Source organism: Zasmidium cellare (assembly GCF_010093935.1).
Source record: "Zasmidium cellare ATCC 36951 unplaced genomic scaffold M409scaffold_34, whole genome shotgun sequence".
In the NCBI taxonomy this organism is placed as follows: domain Eukaryota; kingdom Fungi; phylum Ascomycota; class Dothideomycetes; order Mycosphaerellales; family Mycosphaerellaceae; genus Zasmidium; species Zasmidium cellare.
The window spans coordinates 394,889-414,248 of NW_022986978.1; the positions used below are offsets into that span (position 1 = coordinate 394,889).

The following is a 19,360-nucleotide window of genomic DNA, read 5'->3' on the forward strand; positions in this document are numbered from 1 at the left end:
TCAGTACACTTTCCAATCGCAGCATGTGATGGCGTGCAAGTGAAAGTGTTTTCCGCCGCTGTCGGACGCGGACGAAGCTGGCCCCGAAAGTCAAGAACGATTTTTGACGTCACCTGGCCGGAGCTCACCAACCGATTCTGGTGCAACACTCCCGCCTCTCCCGTGCCATCCACGAAAGATCTTGATTGTCTGTAGCCGCGACATCCCTAGCCTCACTTCCAAAAGATCATTGACTCGCCTCCCATCCCTTCGTTTCAGCAGCCTTCCTACAGCTAACCACTCGCAATTGGCCCCAAAACAAGACAACAACCCAGAGCCAATGCGCTAAGACGCGACTAAACAATGCTTCCCATGCAGCGAGCCCTGCAAGGCTCAGCTCGCTCCCTCCTCAAGCACACGACCAAGGGCGCCGCCAATGCCTTCGTCAAGCCGTCTTCGAGACTTGCGATACGATCGTTCACCTACCAGTCCGCCCAGCCCCTGCCACGCATCGTACGACGAAGCCTGCAACGGCCGACCGCGAAATGTATACAAACACGCTTCCAATCAACAGAGGTTCCGGCCAAGGCGAAGTCCCGCATCGTTCACTATGCCTATAAAACGTTGGCAACTCTGGGTCTATTCATCGTTATGAGCGGTGGCCTAGTGGTTGCCTTCTTCATATTCGATGCCACGACATACCGAGAGGACCCCGAAACCGTTGACTTGTCAGTATCGGAGCTGGCATTGAACCCACGAAAAGGAGGCCCAAAGAACCTGCCGATCGCAGAGTACTTCGTCGACGATGAGGAAGATGAGGGCATGCGAGAGGCGAAACACAAGCCAAAGCTGGTCATCCTGGGGACGGGATGGGGTAGCGTTGCGCTGCTCAAGGCATTGATACCTGGGGAATACCACGTCACGGTTGTGTCGCCCTCAAACCATTTCTTGTTCACGCCAATGCTACCTTCTGCGACTGTGGGCACTTTGGAGTTTCGATCTTTGGTAGAACCTATCCGCAAAATCATTCGACGAGTCAAGGGACACTTTTTGAAAGCGTCTGCTATGGACGTGGACTTCAGCAACAAGCTTGTCGAAGTTGAGTCGCAAGACGCCACAGGTGCAAAACAAAGATTCTACGTCCCGTATGACAAGTTGATCATTGGCGTGGGATCAACTACCAACCCGCACGGCGTGAAGGGTCTCGAGCACTGCCATTTCCTCAAGGATATCACCGATGCCCGCAGAATTCGAAATGCTGTCATTCGAAACCTTGAAGTCGCTTCCTTGCCCACCACACCGGATGAGGAGCGAAGGCGACTTCTTTCTTTCGTCGTTTCTGGGGGTGGCCCAACTGGTGTCGAATTCGCCGCAGAGCTTTACGATATGCTGAACGAAGATCTGACCAAGTTCTATCCAAGGCTGCTGCGAAACGAGATCTCAGTGCATGTCATCCAGTCTAGAGGACACATTCTCAACACGTACGATGAAGCTCTCAGCAAGTATGCGGAGGACCGACTAGCTCACGACAATGTGGACGTCCAGACGAACGCACGTGTGAAGGAGGTCAAAACCGACAGTATTTTATATACCCAGAAGGACAGCGAAGGCCATACTGTGACGAAAGAGCTTCCTATGGGGTTCTGTCTCTGGTCGACTGGCGTTTCGCAAACCGAGTTCTCTCAAAACCTGGCGAAGAAGTTTGAGAATCAGAACAATCGCCATGCGTTGGAGACTGACACCCACCTTCGTCTGGCAGGAGCACCCCTAGGAGACGTCTATGCCATCGGCGATTGCAGTACTGTCCAAAATAATGTATCCGATCACATCATCACTTTCCTGCGAACGCTCGCATGGGAGAAGGGTAAGGACCCAGAGACGATGAAGATCACCTATCCTCAGTGGTGCGAAGTTGCAAAGCGTGTGAAGACTCGATTCCCGCAAGCGAACGACCATCTTCGACGACTTGGCAAGCTCTTCGAGCAGTACGACAAGGATAAGAGCGGCAGTCTTGATTTCGGCGAACTTAGCGAGCTGCTCAAGCAAATCGACAGCAAGCTCACTTCCCTCCCAGCGACAGCTCAGCGCGCCAATCAGCAGGGAGTGTACCTTGGACGCAAACTGAACAAGCTTGCACAGGCTGAAATGGGCATGAAGCTGAACGATATTCTCGATGGCGATGTCGATGAAGCGGTTTACAAGGCGTTCGAGTACAAGCACATGGGCAGTTTGGCGTACATTGGCAACGCTGCGATCTTCGACTTCAACGGTCTGGGATGGGGAGGCGGTCTTCTCGCAGTATACCTGTGGCGATCCATCTACTTCGCCCAGAGCGTCAGTCTTCGAACACGTATGCTATTGGCGATGGACTGGAGTAAGCGGGCACTTTTTGGCAGAGGTGAGTTCATTGAAGTGCTTTGAGAGAGAGCTTTGCTAACATCGACGCAGATATGATGAACTACTAAACAGGAGATACACGGCATTCAAAGGGTATGTACAGTGACCTGTAGAGTTTAGAGCAGCGGCGTTTGGGCGCCACAGATCCTAAATCAGCCTACGTGCATATTACAGTCTTCGACGCGCGTCATTCGCTTTCTATATACCCTTCATGAGCCCATCTGACTTCGACTCTCCCGATCACTAGTGACCCGGGGAGGGAAGTCGCCCCTACGGATTCAACTGGTTACGACCCTGTCGTCCAAACTGCTCTCCGCATTATAAGGCAAAGACTTGGTACCACAGCCGTCCCTACGCTACCCAAGCCTTCCAAGACCATAGCTAGCTTGGCTGGCGATGATCATCCGCCATGATCGACCGGCTTCCTTGCAACATTAGGCAAGTCAAACAATGCTCAGAAAATGAGGTACTACGTACATAGCCAGTCATAATCACTGCATTCCGCATGCTGTTGTACGATTGCCTAACTTGTACACCCTATAGGCAGTCAGCGGCTTTTCGTGGCTACGCTTGCCAATGCCCGAAGCGGTCGATCGAGGATGATCTTTGCTCCATCTCGAAGGGTATAGCGAAAGGCGAGCAATATGAGTCGAGGACCTGCAGTGGTCTTGTTGCATCAGCTAATGTGTCGGTGGACGACGACGATACTTTCCTGAAAGATGTCTCGATGCTCAGCCTTGTGGTGCTGGACTTGGGTATAAAGAGTGCCGTTCTGGCGCTGTTGAGGATATCTCTTCGATAGGAAGAAACATCTTAGTTCTATCATCATGAAGGTTAGCCAATACTCATCCATAGCCAAAATATCTACGAGCTGACGCAGACCAGTCCTTCGTCCTCGCACCAACACTGCTGGCCCTCGCACTCTCAACAACCGCCCATCCCACGGAGACAAAACGTTCCGGCTCTCCCCTAGCCCAATCCCAAGCCCAATCCCGCCTCGAATCCGCCGGCATCTACGCCGTCTCCTCAGGCGGCTGCACCACCAAGTCCAACCCAAAGTGCACATCCTACGAAGGCATCCTCTCCGGCACCGTCGACGGCGCCATCACGCTCAAAGGCGCCTGCGGCTGCGACGTGACCGTCACCGGAGGCACCGAGACCGGCCATGCGTCTGGGACGTACAGCCATGGCAATGGGTACAAGCTGGATTTCCGGAAGAACACTGCTCTGAACAACTATGTCACGAATAGCTTTACCAGGATCGGGAATCGGGGCGACGGGTATCCGCAGTGGCAGTCTGCGGCGGGGAATATCTATTGTGTGAGTTGCGGTCCCTCGGTTGTTGTGTTTTTGTGAGCTATTAAAGCTGACGATGTGTCGTGCAGGACGAGGGCAATCACTGGGATGTGCTGTATTACTAGGTCAGCAGAGGCGACGTGTCCATGATAATAGCAGATCAACAAGCCGTACGTTTTCATCAAAGCATAAAACCCTGCAGCTTCTGCTGTCTTCGCATGAGGTTTGCGCGCAACTTGTCTCACGGCCGGTGCTCGCGTCCAAGCCACCTCACAACTGTACTGAACATCTCTGTCCACCGCGCTTCTGGAGATGCGGCCAGCATTGCAGTATTGCGGTCGAGGAATGGCATGCTTGGGCACAGAGAGAAGAGCGTAGCGCGTTGACTTAGAATGGGGTCGAGCCTCCATCAGAAAAGAGGTAGTCTCTACAGGATTAATTGCCTCCGTTCGTGTCTATGTGGCAAGGGTTTATTGACGGATGGTAGTACTCTCAGACGATTTCTCAGATCGCAAGGCTGCAACACGGCTGGCACATCGCCAGCCAGCTCAAACGAGATTGGTAACGACGCTACTTACTGCTGAGATGTTTTCTGAACATCTGGTTCCTCCACTTGCAAATAATTTGCTGGTTTCATCCATTGCTTGAACCCTGCCGCGACCATGAGCGGTGTCTGCTGGCGTAACATCCACAGCGAACAGAGCAGCGGCTAAGTACTTTTCTGTAAGTTTGCCCTTACGCACGCTCAACAAGCAGATACGACGCACCATCGTTACTATGGAAAATCCAACGGGGGTCTTACTAATCTCACATCACACAAGCTACTGATGTGTAAGGGAGACGAAGGAGCCTGGTCCGCTAGTTGCTCGCAAATTCCAACACTCTGAGCTAGCGCCTTACCAAGTGTATTCCTTATGATGTCGTTCCGGACTTTAAGTCAGAGTTGCGCACTTCATATATCACTAGAATCACGTCCTTCGCTTGCTGTTGAAGGAAGGTGGCGTTCAATAACGAGAATGTCGCCAAAAGAGCCTACGACGCAGATCCTGCTTTTCTCGCAGCCTCGAACGGGATGTCATCTGCTCGAGCGCATGCTGTCGAAACAGTTGCGCATACATACGTACTTGCAGCATCCGTTCGGCATATAGGGACAGTACCCAAGGCTGTGGTTGTTGGCTGAGCCTTTTGTGGAGATTTCGGGGGATCTAAGGCAGAAACATGAAGTGCAGATGCAGAAAGGGGTGAAACTGTGGCGAGAGACACTTGCAAAACCCCAGAGCAAGGTAAGTATCGTACAAATGCATGTCTTCACCGAATTTCGAACTGACACTTTTGCAGGAGAAGGCCATCTACGTCCACTTCCATTCCTTATTCGCACTAAAACCTGATGTCGTATATGAATATCTCACCAATGGACCCGCCGTTCAGCCCCAATCGATACGAAACCCGCTCTCAGTCCCAGACGAGTTTCTTCTGCGGAAGGGAACAGTACCTCTCCTCACAATCCGCAATCCTCGCCTTCAAGTCCCCTCCCTATGTCGTGTCTCTAGAGACACATTACCCGGCGGCGTCGGACGAATAGACACCTTAGCCTCAGCGACCGGGCACTGCAACAGATCACTCTACGACTGGTACTTATCAAACGGCATCCAGCCTCTCGTCGTCGACGCAGACGACTACATGTCCAGCGAGGCGTTCGTCCGGCATCTATGCGCGGCTCGCGGTTTGAATCCGGACGAGGCGTTGATCAAATGGGACAAAACGAATCGAGACCTGGATATGAACACGATCGAGAAGAACCATACCGCGATTCAGAAGACTTTGTTCGCGTCGCAGGGTCCTGAGGCGAGGAGGGCGTCTCAGAATGTGGATCTGGAGGCTGAGGAGAGAGGTTGGGATGAGGAGTTTGGCAGGGAAGGTGCACAGCTGGTGAGAGATGTGGTGAAGGCGGTTGGGGCGGATTATGAGTATTTGAGGGAGAGACGGCTGAGATTTCCGGGATCAAAGCTGTAGCGGCCTCGACGAGAGCTGTAGCTTTCGCAAGTGCAACTGCGCATTCTATCGCTGCGTGGCCAAGGCCGCGGAGAGGAAGGAGAGCTCTTTGCTCCTCCTGTGCTGCATCATGTCTTGCCACTGCGGCACAGTAGTGAGCTCCATGTATCTATCAGGCACGGTTTTACTCGCGCTTCGCTGTCAATCAAACATCTGAGGCCTCTTGCTGGTCCTAGCTCCAGAAACGAGCCAAAGGCTTGAATCTTGGAAGAGTCTAAACCTCCAGTGATTACAGTGTCAAGACCACAATAACGTAATACCACCATTCAGAATCCTCTCCATGGCAATCACATGCGGCCAACTCCTCAACGGAGGCGAAAGCCTAGTCTTCAGCACAGAGAACGGGATATACCTCTCGAACAGAATAAACAACCAAACCTACGAAGCACCAACACGCCAACTAAATCTCAAGCTTACAACATACCTCGAAATCCTCGAGGAGCAACAACTCGCACTGGCTTTGGCCGACGGTACTTTGTACGCCTTCCCACTAGAAGGGCTATTGCTGGATGGGGCTCTTTCTTCGCGCCTGAAACGTGGGAAAAGGGTTTGTCACTGCAATTATATGGCCATTGGGATCATTGACCGGGGAAATATCGGTATGCTGCGTCAAATCGTCCGCTGCAGAGTCGTCTATCAAGATTTTTGAGCTGCCAGAGGAGAACGTAGACTTTGGTGAAGAGGCGGTGTGGAGCAGGGTACTTTTGGGAGAAGTGGCCCTCCTTCAACTACGGAAACAGGTCTCTGTGCCTGCAAAGGTCGACAGGATTTTCTTCACGGGCAGCAGCAGGGTCTATCTGGAGACCAATATGGGCCTCCAGATCTTGGCCCTTGACACGGTCGAGATCAGGCCATTGCTCGATGCTTCTGATGCGAGGACTCAGCTCGATGGCAAAGACAGCAAAGGCCCAGTCTACACAGAATTCACCACCGACGGCTTGCTCTTGAGCTGCTCCGATATATCAATCTACATCGACCACGATGGACGCCGAGCACGGGAAGATTGGAAAATCGAGTGGAACGAACCTTTCACGGCTGCCGTTACATTGATGGAAATGTGGATAGTTGCTTTCAGTCAGACTGGTGTTGAGGCTCGAGATATCGACACAGGTACGGTTGTGTTCTCGAGGGAATATGGAAAGTCCAGGCTACTGAAACGAAGAATGGATGAGGTGAGTGGGTCCCTGATGGTGGGACGTGTACTTGAGCTGACTTGTCGCTGTTGCGGATCTTGTTCTCATACGAGGATGAAGAAAACTGTTCTGTCATCGCCTTGTTGCGTCTTCAAGAGAATCAAAACTCCCCTGGATTGCAAGCGAGCAGCGGGCTAGATATCTCTGAGTTGCTGAGAGTGGATGTCAGAGCATTAGGATCAGCGTGATGGTTCCTACAGCGAAGCATTCCACGGTCCTTCATGTTTGACTCACGGCCTTTGTTATCGCTGGAGATCGGTCAATGCAGTTTCCAGCCCAACATGCTTCATTTGCGTACCCCTGAGCGCCGTTCAGAGACTACAAGCTCGACAGTTCCGTTCCATGCTTAGCCACCCATTCCTTCTCAATCCATTCTGCGAGCATGCCCGCCGTAAGCCCCTTATCCCGTCGCCGCGTTGCACAGGTTTGTGAAGATCGTCCCACGGCCTCGATTGATCTGTGCAAATCTCCTCCGTAGCTGTAATTTGTGCACATGAATGTACACTCCACTTCCTCGCCCCCACTTGTAACCAGCATGTTTCTTCAACTGCCCTGCTTGCGGCTGCCTGGACTTTCGTTTGATTTCTCCATCGCCGTGAAGTTTGCGCTCGTGATGAGGCCTCCAGTGGTCCCCCGGAAGGAGCAAACGCAGCTGAGAGCGTTGAGTGCAACGCCGCGGAATACGAGTGGGTCGGTCTGTAGAGGTATCACTTCGCCGCCGTTGGTAGGTTGGAACCAGAGTTTTCGCTGTAATTTGATTGATCCTTTGATGGTGTCGCGGTATGTCTTGCTAACTCGCTGTAATTGGAGGAGAGTGCATTCGCCGACTTCGAGGAGAATCGCCTCAAGAAGTTCGACTGTCTCGAATACTCGGTTGGTGGCTGTGCCGTCGGCGTGCGATGGCGACTGTGAGATGTTAGTGTGGGATTGGGGATTGTAGGTAAGGGCAGGCTCACACTGGCGTCCATGACGAGGGCGTGGTTTGGGTCAACTGATGTTGAGTGTGAGAAGAGAAGAGGTCAATGAGATGTTTGGGGCGGGGTAAATCTCAGCTTGGCCTGTGCATTACGCTAAGCTGTGATCTGCATGTGATTTTGATGCAAACGGGACTGATTGCGAGGTACGCAATTCAAGACGTCACTGTTATCTGCCAAAAGCTACCTCTCTGTTCTTTCAATGCATTCCTATGCTCTCTGCTCCTCTACACCACCTCTTAACTTTCTCTCATCAGTCCTCTGTGAGCGACCCCTGCATTCTTATCGCACGCCGAGGCTTCTTCTCCCCACCACTGTACACGACAAACCAGATACCTGCCTTAATCTCGTGTTTGATCTTGTCGACGAGTTCGCTCGATGTAGTTCCGGCCGCATAGTCCTGGGGGTCGACAACAGAAAGGATGGGGAAGTAGGCGGCACCGACATGGAGTATCTTAGTGCTCCTGAAGCCTCCGTGACTGATCAGTTGCATCCCTCGCCAACTACCTCCCTGGAGCCTCGTCACGTCGTGGGTGAAATGAATGACGAGTTTATGGATGCTGGATGTCCACTCTGTGATGGAGAAAGGTGTTCCTGGGTCGTTCTCCTGCGCGACTAAAGCGTTGGCGCTGCGAAAGAAGAGTGGGTTGACCTCCACCTCTCCATCGGTCTCCAGTTGCGGCAGCAACCAGAGAGCACGTTGCAGCTTCTTCGAGGACTTGATGGTGTTCTTGAAGACCGAATTGACTCGCTGAGAGAGCAGAACGGTCTTCACATCGTCGACCTCGAGGATGATCATCTCGAAGAGCTCGGCAGTATCGAAGACTTGCATGGACGAGGCGGCAGCAGCTTGACGACGCTGTGAGATGTTAGCTCGAGGTAGCCGAGAGCGATAGATTTGGAACTTACTGTAGTGACCATCTTTGCGATGGTGAGCTGGAGACAGTGGTGTGGTGCGAGGGTGCGACAGACACTGTTCGTTGTACAGCTCGGGGACGGTGATGGTGGGTGTGCGAAGCTGCGACGATACACCGCAAGTGCGCGGTCGAAGAGAGGTGGTGCCTCTGCGGTGTCGCGACTGGCGCTCTTTGTTGTGGAGCTAAGGCAGAGAGATGGCGGATTCGTGAGGTTGTAGTGGACGCTGTTCAGAGTGCAGGTGAGCGGAGAGAGGGAAGACGGCACAGCGAACTTTAAGTTCGGCCTTTGGATGTTTTGAGTCTTGGCATTCACATGCTAGCAGCTACGGAAAGTGACGAAATTCACTTCGAGTGATTCGTCCTTCGTCTCCTAGGAAACAAGCGTGAGCGTCCTCTCTTGCTTCTCACGCTTCGACCCTTTGCAATCATCTCCATGAGCTCGTGTCCTACCAATTCTCCTACCCATACCGACCGCGTAACAGTCACCTCTCACTAACCACATCTTCCAGTCTCCAGCTAGGCTTCTCGAGAACCTCCTTCACCCGCTCCACCAGCATTCCCATCGTCGCCGGCCCCGGAACTTGAAACTCCTCACACGACCAGAGATCCCCCGAGCGCTTAAACATCATGACGTCGACGTTCAAAGATTCCTGCATGTGGTTCGCAACGAGCATGCGCTGCCAGCTGCCTGGCGGGAGCAGGTTCTTGATATTGTCGTCGTAGAAGCGAACCCAGAATTTCCCTGAGGAGTAAACAAGGACCCTGCACAGGACGTGGCCGTTTTGAGAGAACTCGAAATGTTGGCAGCTGGTGTAGGAGAGGCCGTAGGCTGCTGGGAAGAGCAGCGGGTTGAGGAGGAACGGGTCATTCTGACTCTCTTCCTGGCCAGGCATCGAGTTCGTGTCCTGACTCTTGTCCCGCACGGCTGTCGGCCGGAACCACAGCTTCTCCTGCAACATGATCGAATCACCGATCGTCGCCTTCCAACTCGTACTGACACGTTGCGCCAGCAGCACCGTCTTCATATCGGCCTCGAGAAGAATTGCTTCAAGCAGCTCGACCGTATTGAGCACATGAGTCACTGCAGACATGTTCGTCTCAGATTTCTTGAAGATCATCAGTACTCGTGCCGTACATTATCCATGAATGCCTCACCTCATCCGCCATGACCGCCGGAGAGATGACAGAAGTTGTTCGGTGTTGTTGATGGTGGTGTCAAGATGAAGCAGCTGCGAATTCGACTGGAAATAACAACCGGCCAAGTCTTGGCAGTCACATGTGTGTGCGCTTCTCACGCCGTGTGTACGAGAGCTCTTGAAAGACGGCCGATTGAAGCTTCAGGGAAACAAGAGCAAGACAACTTTGGTCAATCGACACACGATCTACATTTTGCTTCTGTCTAAAACAGCATCGCCACAATCCTCGAATGTGAACATCGACATCCATCAAGCAACGCTCCTTCACATGTCAAAGCCATTCCACGCCTCCATAACCTCCGGAATTACCTCCGCAAGCTTGGCGGCGGTAGTGCCAACCGGACAGTGGATCTTCCGCGGCACTGCCCTCGCCGCAGCGACCCAACCGTGTACATCATCCGAATTGTGAGACCACCGAAGGTGCAAGGTGACCGGGCCTTTGGCGATGATAATCCTCTCCCAGCTTCCACCATGCATCTTCTCGATACCAGGATTGGCAAACACAGCATTCACGGCGACGGCTGGTGTGTGGTTGATGCCAATGACTCCTTGCATATCGAACTGCTGCCACTCACGGCGAACTGCAGCCGGAAATGCCTTCTGGATCAAGAATGGCCGGCAAGCACCTTTTCTTGACGGAAGGAGAAAGTGTGGATTGAACTCGATGGTTTCTTGGTCACTCGAACGAACGGTGGTCGGAACAGGCGGCAAGAACCACAACTTGCGCTGCAGCGCTCGGCTGGCGCTGATGATGCCCAAGAAAGTCTTGTTGACTTTTGCGGCGAACAGGACATTCTTCTCATCGACATCAAGAAAGATCTTGACGAAGAGCTCGTGGATGTGGAAAACCCTCTCAGCAGAGCTGAAAGTTGTCTCGGAGTCCTGGAACGTGGTCAGCGTGAGGACATTGTGCACCGCACCGAACTGTATTGTGGAGAGATGGTACTCACGACAGCTTCAGTCTCAGACGTGGACTCCGGGCGCTGCTCAGCGCTCGGGGTGAACAGGACACCACCATCGTCTTCCGTATTCTGCGTGAAGGCGGTCAGCGTGAAGGCTTGCACTCTGCGGCGGAGGGGGTGGAAACTCACCGAAGCCATGATGATGGATGAAGATCGTATGTGAGCTCAAGTTGACTTCATTGCTTGAAGCAGTGGGCGTGGCCGCGGAGTTTGTGTTGAGGTTGGATGATGGTGAAGAAGACCCCTCTCCGGTAGGAAGGAGAGGACGGTATGTGTGATGTGTTGCTCCGTTGGAGCTAGTGTTTGAGGGAGAGAAGTGGGATGTAAAACATCAAAAAGGGAGCGGTTGAGGCGGTGTTGGTGTCGGAAGGAGGACGAGGAAGCAAGTGCGGAAGATAAACAGAAAAGCCGCAGCAAAAGCAAGGGCCACGTCTCCAAGCGAGAGCGAACGGGCAACGACCACGACCACCTATGAAGGGAAGGAGACAAGTTCAAACGTTCATCTGGATGCAACTTTCACACTGCTTATCGCAACTGTCATTATCATCTTGTTGTTTGTTCCAGCCAAGCTGCATACTCGCCTGCAGTCTTGAAGGCCGCCGATACAGCCCCTTTTCAAAACTCCACCAGCGCCATGCTCGCCATGTCCGTTTCCACCAAACTCAGGTATTGATCCAGATATCCTGGTATGCTGGCTTGATAATTACGACTTATGCTTCCCAAACCCAAAATGGTGCTTCTTCTTCTCCTTTTTCTCTGGATCCTTTGTGAGCTTCGCCCCGCTGTTGGCTTTGCCTGCAGTGGTACTCTGCGGCTGGCCATTTGCGCTTCCGTTCAGGTTGATGGCTCCCATCGCGTGTGTCGGCGGTGCAGGTGAAGCGACCTTCTGTTGTGGTTGAGGCGGCGGCTGCGCTGGTCTTGGTTGAGGATCTGCCTCGAACAGATGTCGTGGTGCCTGTGGTTTGGGCATCTCCATCGGAATGTTCAGCCTTCGCTTGTCTGTTGATAAGTCTCCCACCTGCCGAATGAAGAGTCCTGGTGTCAACATGTGTGATGTCGTCAGGTAAACCTCCCTATTGGTCGCCTTTCCAACGTTGTAACAAGCCCTTGCCTCAGAGTATGTTGCACCTCCCGCCATGAAGACAACCACCCGCTGCCGGTTCTCGGTGCTGACATTCGCGCGAGTCTTAGCCCAGGTAGGCTTGGCTGAGCGTAGTGATGTAGCTGACTCCATTCTCATTTCTGTGCCCATGTCCAACGGTGGTTTGGTGTACGGGAATGCTGTTGCGTCAAGGGTGTTGCTCGCATGCGCCTCGAGCAGATTTTGCAGCGCAGGCTCAAATCGACTCAATGCATACTCTTCCATCGTTGTCGCTGGAGGCGGTTTCTGTGGGAATATAGGCAGTGGCCCAGGTCTTGAGTCCTTCAAGTTCCTGGATGTTCGTGCACCAACAAGCTCGAGGTTGTGGATCTTCTCCGAGTCTTGTGGGGGTAACTGTGCGTGAGCGAGGAGCTTCTGCAGATCAGCAGGTATTAAGCCGTCTTTGTAAAGCAAGAACATCATGAGCAATCGTAACCGGTCAGGAGGCTGAATGTCATCTTCGTCCAGCATTCGAATGACTTGATCCGCAATGCCTTTGGGCTTCTTGTAGTCTTCGTCCAGTCCGGTGGCGAGAATCTGAAAATGATCAGCTTGGGTAAATCTCTTACCTCGTCGATGCAACTCACCTGCTCCACAGATGCCAAATCTGCCAGCTTGAACTTTTGAAATCTGTTCATACTCTCCTGTGCCATGCTTAGATGCAGCGCATAGGCCTCCTTCAGCTCCTGAAATTGTGGGAGGCCTGCCAACATGTCCTTGATCGCATTCAAGCTGGTTGCGTCTTCAGTCTTAGTGAAGTTGGGATTGTCCTTGATAAACCTCTGGAAATCTGCCATGAGTTTGTCGATCGTGTCCTTCATGTGTCTGTGCCTGTTCTCCACCCAGATCTTATCCTTCTCCGTGATCTCTACGTCTTTTTCTTCCTGATCGTGTTGCCCATCGTTGATGACGGTCTTGTACGAAAGCTTGTCGCCTTCTTTGATTGGTAAAAGATCGTGCGCCATTGCTTGGTAGGTGAACTCGTGAAGCAGCGGGGCAAAGAGGTCTATCGATCGATCGACAATGTACAATGCGCCTCGCGGTCTGGTGGTCTGAGGAGGGAAGTCCTCGTGGAACTTGGCGTAAAGATCCAGCTCGTCCTGCACAAATCTTGCGAGGTGCGAGCAGAGGATGCTGGCTTCGTGGCTGGGGGCCTTGGGTCGGTAGTAACGAATGGTAGGGTACTCTCCAAGCGCAACACATACACCAACCACCTTGTCTACTCAGCAGTTGTCTCCATATCATTCTCGATGTTCTCACCTTCTGAGCTATATCTTCCATGTGCTGCCTGACCAGATTGTTGCAGGCAGGATGGAAGAGCACTGGGAAGCTCCATGGATCTCTGAACGTGACCAGATGGCTCTCTCTGGGATAGAACTCAGCGTTCAGCACCTTGAAGAGAGCAATCTGGTCGCGAACAGCAGGAGACTTGTCTATCCGGTCTCTGAGGCTCGGATGTAACACTGCCCGCTCCCTGTCAGCTCTCTCTTCAGCAGCCCTCACTTTCCTGAATACGCACAGCTCGTCCACACCAAATGCGCCTTTCTGTACTTTCTCTTCTCCAAATCCGCGAGAACGCAGTCCACAATGTGTGGCTGAGGAGTGAGGAGGTATATGGCGTCGACATCGCGGTTAATCTGGCGGCGATCGGTGATCTGCTCAATGTCTGGAGTAAGTCAGGCGAAGCTGCTGGTATGTGTTTTCGACGTTTCGAGGGGATCGCGTACTCGTAATGTTCTCGTTTAGAATCGCATCTTGGTCAATGACGTTGTCGAGCAACCGCTTGCTGTCGTGGTCAAGGACTAGGACTTTCCACTGCAGGACAATGTCAGGCCAGCTTTGAAGCTTGTGGAGGTAATTAACATACGTCGCCGCGGGTGATATGCCGTAACGTGCCCAGGAAGACTATCTTATATCAGTTCCCGAGCTTGTGCCAACTTGTCCAGCACGACTCACTCTCTCGCTGCTGGTCTATAATGGAAACCATGGTGCAGGCTGCCTTATGCGGTCGCTGGCGGGAGGAAGACGAGGTGCGCCCATCCAGGCCAAAGTTGAGCAATTGTTGCAGGGAGCAGAAGAGAAGAGGCCAGGGAGAGAGCAAGGCTAGGAAGGCAGAGGTCGGGCGTGGTTGTGGGGGAGATGTTTCACTCGGCGGGACGCTTCATGACGCTGGCCTTGGCCCTTTGCATGTGAGGTCGACACGAGCGTGGCTGTGGCTGTGGCTTGACCTTTGTGTCTATTCCGGTCACTTGGTACACCATATTCTCCCTCACTTCAGCTCTGCCTGTTTCCTGACAACACCTTCACACATTCACAGGGTGGCAATATCTCCAATCTACTCCTCGCGGCCACTACCACTTACAATGCAGAGCTTTGTAAGCTGTCGCTGTGCGATGCATCTCAATAGCGGATGCATGTGCGAGGCAAGCGATGGAGGCTCATTTCAACATATGTGCCGACGCTAATCGTGAGACGACACCGTACGAATCGGGTAGAAAAGAGCGATGCTTTCCGAACGGCGCAGCAATTGCAAGGTCATTCTATAGAACTCGCTGACGTTTAGTCTTCTTTTCAATGTTTAGGACTTGCAGGCTTAAAGAAGAATTCACTCGCTTGTATTCTAACGAAGCAGTCCCACTTACACATTCGAACTACTCCCAGGATGCCTTCAATCGATCTCACTCCCATTGGCGTCCCGGAGCCAACCACGCTTCGAGAACTTCGAACGTCCAAAATGAAGCGCCTCGGGACCGTGCTCTCTGGCATTGACAAGCGACAACGTCAGGGACAGCTCTTCGTCTCGAACCTTGGCCTACCTCAAGACGAACACGATTTGACATTCCATGGAGGAGTTGACAAAGCCATTCATCAGTACTGCTCGGATCACTACGAATACTGGCAGTCTGTGTACCCCGAGAAGGCCGCTGAAGGTGTCTTCCGACCAGGTGGCTTCGGCGAGAACCTCGTTGCGTACGGCTTCAGTGAAGAGAACGTATGTATAGGAGATTTGATTGCGATCGGCCATGGGAATGCTGGCGATGAAGACGGCACATGCGTTTTAGAAGTGAGCCTTCCACGACAACCATGCTTCAAACTCAACCAAAGGTTCGGGATTAAAAACTTCGCTCCCAAGACTCATCAGGCCGCGAAAACTGGATGGTACTACCGAGTCAAATCAGAAGGCCACATCGAGCCGGGAATGCAAATCCGCGTCATCCGCAGAACATACCCAAAGTGGTCTATTGCTAGGCTGCAATACTATGTGCACCGCGATAAGACCGACATGGATATCACGCAAGAGCTGATGGACATCGATGTTCTTGGTAAAGAGTGCCGAAACGTATTCCAGAAACGATGGCAGGAATTTGAGGAGAGCAAGAAGCCCAAAAAGGTGGAAAAGTGGCGACCATTCAAAGTCGTCGAGAAGACGAACGAGACGAGCAGAATCGTGACCCTCGTTCTACAGGCCGGAGACGATGATTCCGCGGACGCACCAGCCGTGCCTTGGAACAGCTACGCCAACATCCGACTCCCCAACGGTATCAAACGGTCCTACTCCGTGGTAGAGGGCACAACAAGCCGCTTCACCCTGGGCATCGCACGCGACGATAAAAGTCGAGGCGGCTCAACCTACATCCACGACCACCTCCACACCGGAGACTCAGTCCACGTCAGCGATTTTCAGCGGAGCATGGAACCCAACTTCATGGCCTCGCACGCCATCTACATCGTCGGCGGCATCGGCATCACCGCTTTCCTGACGATCATGAAAATCCGCAAAATCACCAACCAGACGTTCGAATTGCACTACGCTGTACGCACTGAGGACGACATCGCATTCAAATCACTTCTCGAAGAACTCGGCACAGACGTCGTCCACACGTACGCGAAAGACAAGGGCCAACGAATGGACATCGACGAGATCATACGAGAACACGTGTGGAATACCCAAGTCTTCGTCTGCGGTCCACAGCGCATGATCGACGCCGTGAAGGCAGCAGGGAAAGCAGCCGGCGTGACAGACGACGAGATCTTCTTCGAGAGTTTCGTCGCCGATACATCTGGAGATCCGTTTTCGGCTGAAGTCGTCGCTAAAGATCGAAACATCAAGGTCAAGGTTGTGTCAGGACAGTCTTTACTTCAGGTTATGCGGGACGCTGGGTTTGATATGCCGAGTTCGTGTGAGACGGGCACTTGTGGGACTTGTAGGATTAAGGTGAGGAAGGGGAGGGTTGAGCATCGAGGGACTGCTTTGACGGAGGAAGAGAAGGAGGGCGAGATGCTATGTTGTGTGTCGAGAGGGATTGGAGATATTCTTGTTGAGGATCCGGGCAGTGGGGAGGTGGAACTTCAATGAACTAGAAACGACATTTACGATATGCAACCTCTCACCGGTATATCCCTTGTAGATAGACAATATCTTCAACCTCCTCAAATCTTAATAACAATCTTCCCAACCTGCTTCCCCTCCCACAGATACTGCAACGCCTCATCCGCATCGTCCAGCGCATACGTCGAATCGATAATATCATCGAACCGGATCTTTGTCGCCTCCAGCGCAGCCACAAGATCCTGCTGATCCATTCTCGAGCCGCAGTTAATGCCCCTGTTTTGAAAAAAAGAAAATCCGTAAGCACAGTTTACCTCATCTCCCAGAACGTAAGAAATCAAAACCAAAAAAATGGGGACGGCATACCTCAAATTCACCCTCCGATCAATCAACGTCGGCAACAACCCCTCCAACTCCGCCCACCCCTGCCTCTCACTCAAATACCCCACAACACTAACCGTCCCGCCGCGTCGCGTGCACCGCAAACTCTTGACGATGGTCTGCTGGCCGCCGTTCTCCAGGACGAAGTCCACACCCACGCCGTCCGTGAGGCGCAGGACTTCCTCGTGCCAGTTGGGGTTACTAGCGTAGTTGACGGTGAGGATGGGCTCGTTCCCGGGGAATTTCTGCACGAGGGATTGCAGTTTCTTGTCGCTGGAGGAGGAGACGATGACGCGGTAGCCGGCGGCGCGGGCGAGTTTGAGGCCGAACATGGCGACGCCGCCGGTTCCTGGGGGTTGGGGATATTAGTCGTTCAAGGACCGCGATGATCGATGGGGTTCTTAGAATGTCGAACCTTGAATCAACACACTCTGCCCAATCGACAACCCCTTCAGGGCACTCCACGCCGTGACCCCCGCGCAAGGCACAATACAAGCCTCCTCCCAGGGCAGATACTCCGGCAACCTCGTCAACTTCCTCTGATCAAACACGATGTAATCCGCCAGAACCCCATCCTCGTCCGCCGCCAGCCAACTGCGCTTCACCTCCCGCCCGGTCAAGTTCTCCGTGTCGTTGATGGGAGCCGCGCGATCGCCGACTTGGAACTCGGTGACTCCAGATCCGATCGCGATGACTTCGCCTGCGGCGTCGTTGCAGAGGATGCCGTTGGGGGTCACGGGCCAGGGGTTTCCGCCGTTGGCGATGTTGGCGTCGCGGTAGTTTAAGGAGACTGCTTTCACGGCGATGAGGACGGAGAGGGTTTCGAGTGGGTATTGGATCTTTTCTTCGACGATCTTGACTTTGGGCGTTCCTGGGGTGTGGTCGTCTGTTCGACGGCCGGCGCGGCGAGTTGTTGGTTGTGCCATGATTGAATTGTGTTTGGAGCTTGGTATCCAATGCTCCAATGGGTCATTTGGGCCTTTTCAAGGAATCTTAGTTGCGATGGCATTATTAATCGTTGATTGCTCACACAAACACGAAGAGACCCTTTGAGGGGAAAAGATGCGAAAATTTAGCCTCTTCAAGGTAAGCGTCAACCTCGAGCTCTCCCAATGTTGCTGTGGATGTGAGAGCTGTTGATTGATTGCTTTGATAGGCATTTTCAGAGTCCTGTCAAGTATTTCTGTGATCCAACGAAGGAGTCTTTGCTCTTCTCACGTATTAAGCTCTGAAGTGAGCCATGGCAGAGATCAAGATCAAAGAAATAGACGTCTTCCAGGTCGACTTACCATATTCTGGGGGCGTGTATCATCTTTCTGGAGGACGAACGTACACCAGCTTTGACGCCACGATCGTGCGGATTACGACAGACAACGGCATAGAAGGCTGGGGCGAAAGTACCCCGTTTGGCTCGACTTACATCGCCGCACATGCTCGAGGTGTTCGCGCAGCGATCGAAGAAATCGCTCCTCACTTGATCGGACTGGATCCACGAAGGGTCGATCGCATCAACGATGCAATGGATGCTGCTTTAGTTGGCCATGAGTCTGCAAAGTCAGCCCTCGACATTGCGTGTTGGGACATCTTTGGAAAGTCGACAGGATTGCCGGTGTGTGAGCTGCTTGGTGGCCGGACTGAGCATGAGTTACCGATTATCTCGTCAATACACGTTGGCGATCCTGCTGCGATGCGTGTGCGGGTTGGGCGACATCGCGAGCGAGGATATGTTGGGCATTCTGTCAAAATCGGAGGCGATCCAGAGATTGATGCCAGGCGAATCGCCGAGTCTCTCGCTGACAAGCAGCCTGGCGAATTCTTCTTAGTAGATGGCAATGGAGGGCTGACGGTAGAGACAGCCTTGCGAATGCTGAGATTGCTGCCGCCCGGATTGGATTTCGTCCTGGAAGCACCCTGCGCGACATGGCATGAGAACTTGTCTCTTCGGCGCAGGACTGACATCCCCATCATCTTCGACGAGTTGGCCACAACGCCTTCGAGCGTAGTACAGATGATCGCCAATGATGCGGGGGAAGGCATCAACCTCAAAATCTCCAAGGCTGGCGGCCTCACGCAGTCCCGGCGAATTCGTGATCTTTGCATTGCTGCGGGTTACACAATGCCGGTGCAAGACACAGTTGGTTCAGACATTGCTTTCGCGGCCATTGTTCATTTCGCTCAGACTATACCTGAGCGGTACTTGCGTTGCGTGTTGGAGTGCCGCGACATGGTGACTTTGAAGACAGCCGATGGCGCGTTCGAAGGGGCGTTTGATGTGCACGATGGGCGGGTGATGGCGCCAATTGCTCCTGGCCTTGGGATTTTTCCTCGTTTGGAAGTTCTTGGGCAGCCTGTGATGTCGTTGCGATGAGGCGAATGGGATGATACTTGACGAGTCGCAGAGAAAGGAGGAACAAGTATAGAAACATCTATCGCTACCCAAAGTTCATTAAGAACTTACTTGCCAATTTCATTAGGCGCGGAACTTGACCGCTCCCAGCTCCCTACCTCGACGACTTCACTTGAAACTTTTACCGTCTTGCCA

The 19,360-nt window shown here is 52.9% G+C and overlaps 9 protein-coding genes across 9 annotated transcripts; 6 read left to right on the plus strand and 3 right to left on the minus strand.

Moving 5' to 3' along the window:
- Nucleotides 1–630: 630 nt before the first annotated feature.
- On the plus strand, nt 631–2,444 carry M409DRAFT_58154 (uncharacterized protein; the record flags this gene model as incomplete). Its single annotated transcript, XM_033813831.1, has 2 exons — nt 631–2,377; nt 2,428–2,444. 2 exons carry the CDS (start codon nt 631–633, stop codon nt 2,442–2,444), a joined length of 1,764 nt encoding a protein of 587 aa, XP_033663648.1.
- A 759-nt stretch (nt 2,445–3,203) lies between these two features.
- On the plus strand, nt 3,204–3,797 carry M409DRAFT_58155 (uncharacterized protein; the record flags this gene model as incomplete). The annotated part of the gene is made up of 3 exons (XM_033813832.1): nt 3,204–3,209; nt 3,262–3,696; nt 3,762–3,797. The coding sequence occupies 3 exons, from the start codon at nt 3,204–3,206 to the stop codon at nt 3,795–3,797; spliced, it is 477 nt and encodes a 158-aa protein (XP_033663649.1).
- Nucleotides 3,798–4,901: 1,104 nt separating this feature from the next.
- Nucleotides 4,902–5,685, plus strand: M409DRAFT_26999 (uncharacterized protein; the record flags this gene model as incomplete). Its single annotated transcript, XM_033808375.1, has 2 exons — nt 4,902–4,955; nt 5,011–5,685. 2 exons carry the CDS (start codon nt 4,902–4,904, stop codon nt 5,683–5,685), a joined length of 729 nt encoding a protein of 242 aa, XP_033663650.1.
- Nucleotides 5,686–6,004: 319 nt separating this feature from the next.
- M409DRAFT_27000 (uncharacterized protein) lies at nt 6,005–7,105 on the plus strand (the record flags this gene model as incomplete). Its single annotated transcript, XM_033808376.1, has 3 exons — nt 6,005–6,323; nt 6,382–6,896; nt 6,971–7,105. The coding sequence occupies 3 exons, from the start codon at nt 6,005–6,007 to the stop codon at nt 7,103–7,105; spliced, it is 969 nt and encodes a 322-aa protein (XP_033663651.1).
- A 1,039-nt stretch (nt 7,106–8,144) lies between these two features.
- Nucleotides 8,145–11,104, minus strand: M409DRAFT_58157 (uncharacterized protein; the record flags this gene model as incomplete). The annotated part of the gene is made up of 5 exons (XM_033813833.1): nt 8,145–8,750; nt 8,801–9,109; nt 9,306–9,914; nt 10,314–10,886; nt 10,955–11,104. 5 exons carry the CDS (start codon nt 11,102–11,104, stop codon nt 8,145–8,147), a joined length of 2,247 nt encoding a protein of 748 aa, XP_033663652.1.
- Nucleotides 11,105–11,669: 565 nt separating this feature from the next.
- M409DRAFT_27003 (uncharacterized protein) lies at nt 11,670–14,094 on the minus strand (the record flags this gene model as incomplete). The annotated part of the gene is made up of 7 exons (XM_033808377.1): nt 11,670–12,644; nt 12,695–13,321; nt 13,368–13,570; nt 13,627–13,773; nt 13,835–13,922; nt 13,975–14,012; nt 14,064–14,094. The coding sequence occupies 7 exons, from the start codon at nt 14,092–14,094 to the stop codon at nt 11,670–11,672; spliced, it is 2,109 nt and encodes a 702-aa protein (XP_033663653.1).
- Nucleotides 14,095–14,769: 675 nt separating this feature from the next.
- M409DRAFT_37396 (uncharacterized protein) lies at nt 14,770–16,464 on the plus strand (the record flags this gene model as incomplete). The annotated part of the gene is made up of 1 exon (XM_033810722.1): nt 14,770–16,464. One exon carries the CDS (start codon nt 14,770–14,772, stop codon nt 16,462–16,464), a length of 1,695 nt encoding a protein of 564 aa, XP_033663654.1.
- Nucleotides 16,465–16,538: 74 nt separating this feature from the next.
- M409DRAFT_27005 (uncharacterized protein) lies at nt 16,539–17,744 on the minus strand (the record flags this gene model as incomplete). Its single annotated transcript, XM_033808378.1, has 3 exons — nt 16,539–16,713; nt 16,804–17,167; nt 17,234–17,744. The coding sequence occupies 3 exons, from the start codon at nt 17,742–17,744 to the stop codon at nt 16,539–16,541; spliced, it is 1,050 nt and encodes a 349-aa protein (XP_033663655.1).
- A 314-nt stretch (nt 17,745–18,058) lies between these two features.
- M409DRAFT_69018 (uncharacterized protein) lies at nt 18,059–19,186 on the plus strand (the record flags this gene model as incomplete). Its single annotated transcript, XM_033818091.1, has 1 exon — nt 18,059–19,186. One exon carries the CDS (start codon nt 18,059–18,061, stop codon nt 19,184–19,186), a length of 1,128 nt encoding a protein of 375 aa, XP_033663656.1.
- Nucleotides 19,187–19,360: the final 174 nt, after the last annotated feature.